A 2,111-nucleotide genomic window follows, 5' to 3' on the forward strand; every position below is an offset into this window, starting at 1 on the left:
GGTGGCGACGTCGGTCGCGGTGTTGTCTTCGGCTACGGCGACGTTACTACTTGACGTGGTAACGCCGCGGGAGGTGACCACGACGGCGACGCCAGGAACGTCGTCGTTGCTCGTAACAAGTCGCTGACGCCTCCTCTTCTTCTTCTTGCGTCTCGCGACGCGGCAGGTGGCGGCGGCGGTCGAGGAGGTGGTGGAGGTGGTGGTAGTGGCTACGGAGGCAGCGGTGGCAGTGGCAGCGGCAGCGGCAGCGGCAGCGGCGATGCTCGCGGCGGAGCCGAGCCGAGCGGACGAGCGTAAACGGGACGAATCCAGGGCTATATCCTCGTCGGCTCGTGCGCGCGTGTCGTCCATGCACGCGCGCGGGCCAGTAGGGAAGGACGCGGCGTACACACGCGGCAAGATATACGTAGACGGCGATTAACGGAGATAACAAACAATAATGACGACGATTACGATTGATGTTGACGGTTCGACGCTGACGACGCGCGCCAAGGACAATAACGGGGAGACTCTATCCTCTCTCGGCTCTCCGTGTCTGCTCCGGACGGCCGGGCAGAGGAGAGTACGAGCGAAGAGGAAAACGGAGCGGAGTACTGAAGTAGTAAAGCGGAGAGAAACGCGCACGCACGCACACACACGCTCCGGCGGTGTGGTGCTACTCGCGCGCGTCGCGGCCACCGCGGGGCCTTCGGCTCCGCTCGACCCCGGTGCTCGGTCCCGCTCGGCACCGCTCGGCGCGGCTCGACCCGACTCGATTCGACTCACAATCAGCGCGTCTCCGCGCGGCTCCGCGCGCGCGGCGCGGACAACGCGTCGCTTCGCCTCGCCTCGCCTCGCCTAGCCTAGCCTAGCCTGTCTCTTGCGCGCGCGCACGCGAGAGAGAAAACGCGCTCGGTAAGGGGCAGGCGGAGGGAAGCGGGTTGACGCCGAGCGAGTAAACCACCACTGGCGCGGGCGCTCGAAAGAGCGAGCAGGGGCGGAGGTACACGCGAGCCTCGAGCGGATAACCAATGGATCGACGATGATATCGGGACACTAATTGGAGTATTCGTCGAATCGAATGCAACTCGATAAAAACTACTCTCGTTAATAGATAGCATTGGCTACGTTCTAGCGGAGAAACTAATCAGTTAGCGTTTAGTGATTCTTTTTAGTATGATTGGTTCCTACACTTAGGTGTTCAGGTAGGACTCCAGCAAAGGACTAAAGGCAGAAACTAATCGTACTAAAGAATCACTTAAACGCTAACTAATTAATTTTCTCTGATAAACGCGGTCATTGATTGTACAGAAACAATCATGTCGGTAGTCAGGAATCGATAATTCATCAACTCCTTGCGGCATAGCTGTTTTCTCTAACAGCTTCCTGTTGAAACTTGCAGTAACATTACATCAATATAATGCTCTGCTCAACAATGTATCTGTTGTGTATACATAATATATGTTATTACATTTGTATTAAGTGGGAAATTATAATATTGATATAATGTTCCTGTTAATTTGGGTTTGGCTGACACAGATCGGGGTTTATTCATAGTCCGTTCTTATTTTACAATCAAGTAATGTCTTAAAAGATGTTAATACGATTCTGTGACCGGTATTTAGTTTTTATTTTAAGGCTGTTTTAGATAATGTCTCAAGATACTAATGCTATTCTCTTGCCCGTTCATAATCAGGCCTTATATTTAAAGCTTTCTTAAGTTTAAGTTTATCTTTAGGTATTCAGTAGTCAATAAGAGCATCTGAAGATAAATTTAAGAAAGACTAATGCCTGTGGTTCAGCCAATGGAATACAGATTTCAGTTAGGATCAATTAGAACTGGGCTGAATTCTAGAATTTTAGGGTTAAGACCGAAGCATAAACCAAGCATTAAATATAAGGATTGGCTATGAATACGGGCATCTGATTGATTTATAACGTCTCAATTCTTAGTTTCATATAATAACGTCATTCATGTCCTGTGCATTTCTTTTCTTTGAAATACTAGGAACACTTGGCTAAATAATGCCTAGATAACATTACGTCACAAATGCAGGTATAATACGTCTTAGGTCCGCATAATGTCTGGTCTCTGTTCTTTCTCTTTATATATATACTATATATATATATAT

General features: G+C 49.4%; 1 protein-coding gene across 1 annotated transcript in view; it reads right to left on the reverse strand.

Moving 5' to 3' along the window:
* The window catches only part of LOC108754400, a 3,374-nt gene extending 2,705 nt beyond the window's left edge, over positions 1-669 (reverse strand). Inside the window, exon 1 of the mRNA XM_018496649.1 lies at positions 7-669. Within this exon, the coding sequence (XP_018352151.1) occupies positions 7-351 (345 nt within the window). The 5' untranslated portion in view covers positions 352-669. The remainder of the gene's footprint in view (positions 1-6) is intronic.
* Between the last annotated feature and the right edge of the window lie 1,442 nt (positions 670-2,111).

The sequence above is a fragment of the Trachymyrmex septentrionalis genome, unplaced genomic scaffold (genome assembly GCF_001594115.1).
Source record: "Trachymyrmex septentrionalis isolate Tsep2-gDNA-1 unplaced genomic scaffold, Tsep1.0 scaffold8, whole genome shotgun sequence".
NCBI lineage: Eukaryota > Metazoa > Arthropoda > Insecta > Hymenoptera > Formicidae > Trachymyrmex > Trachymyrmex septentrionalis.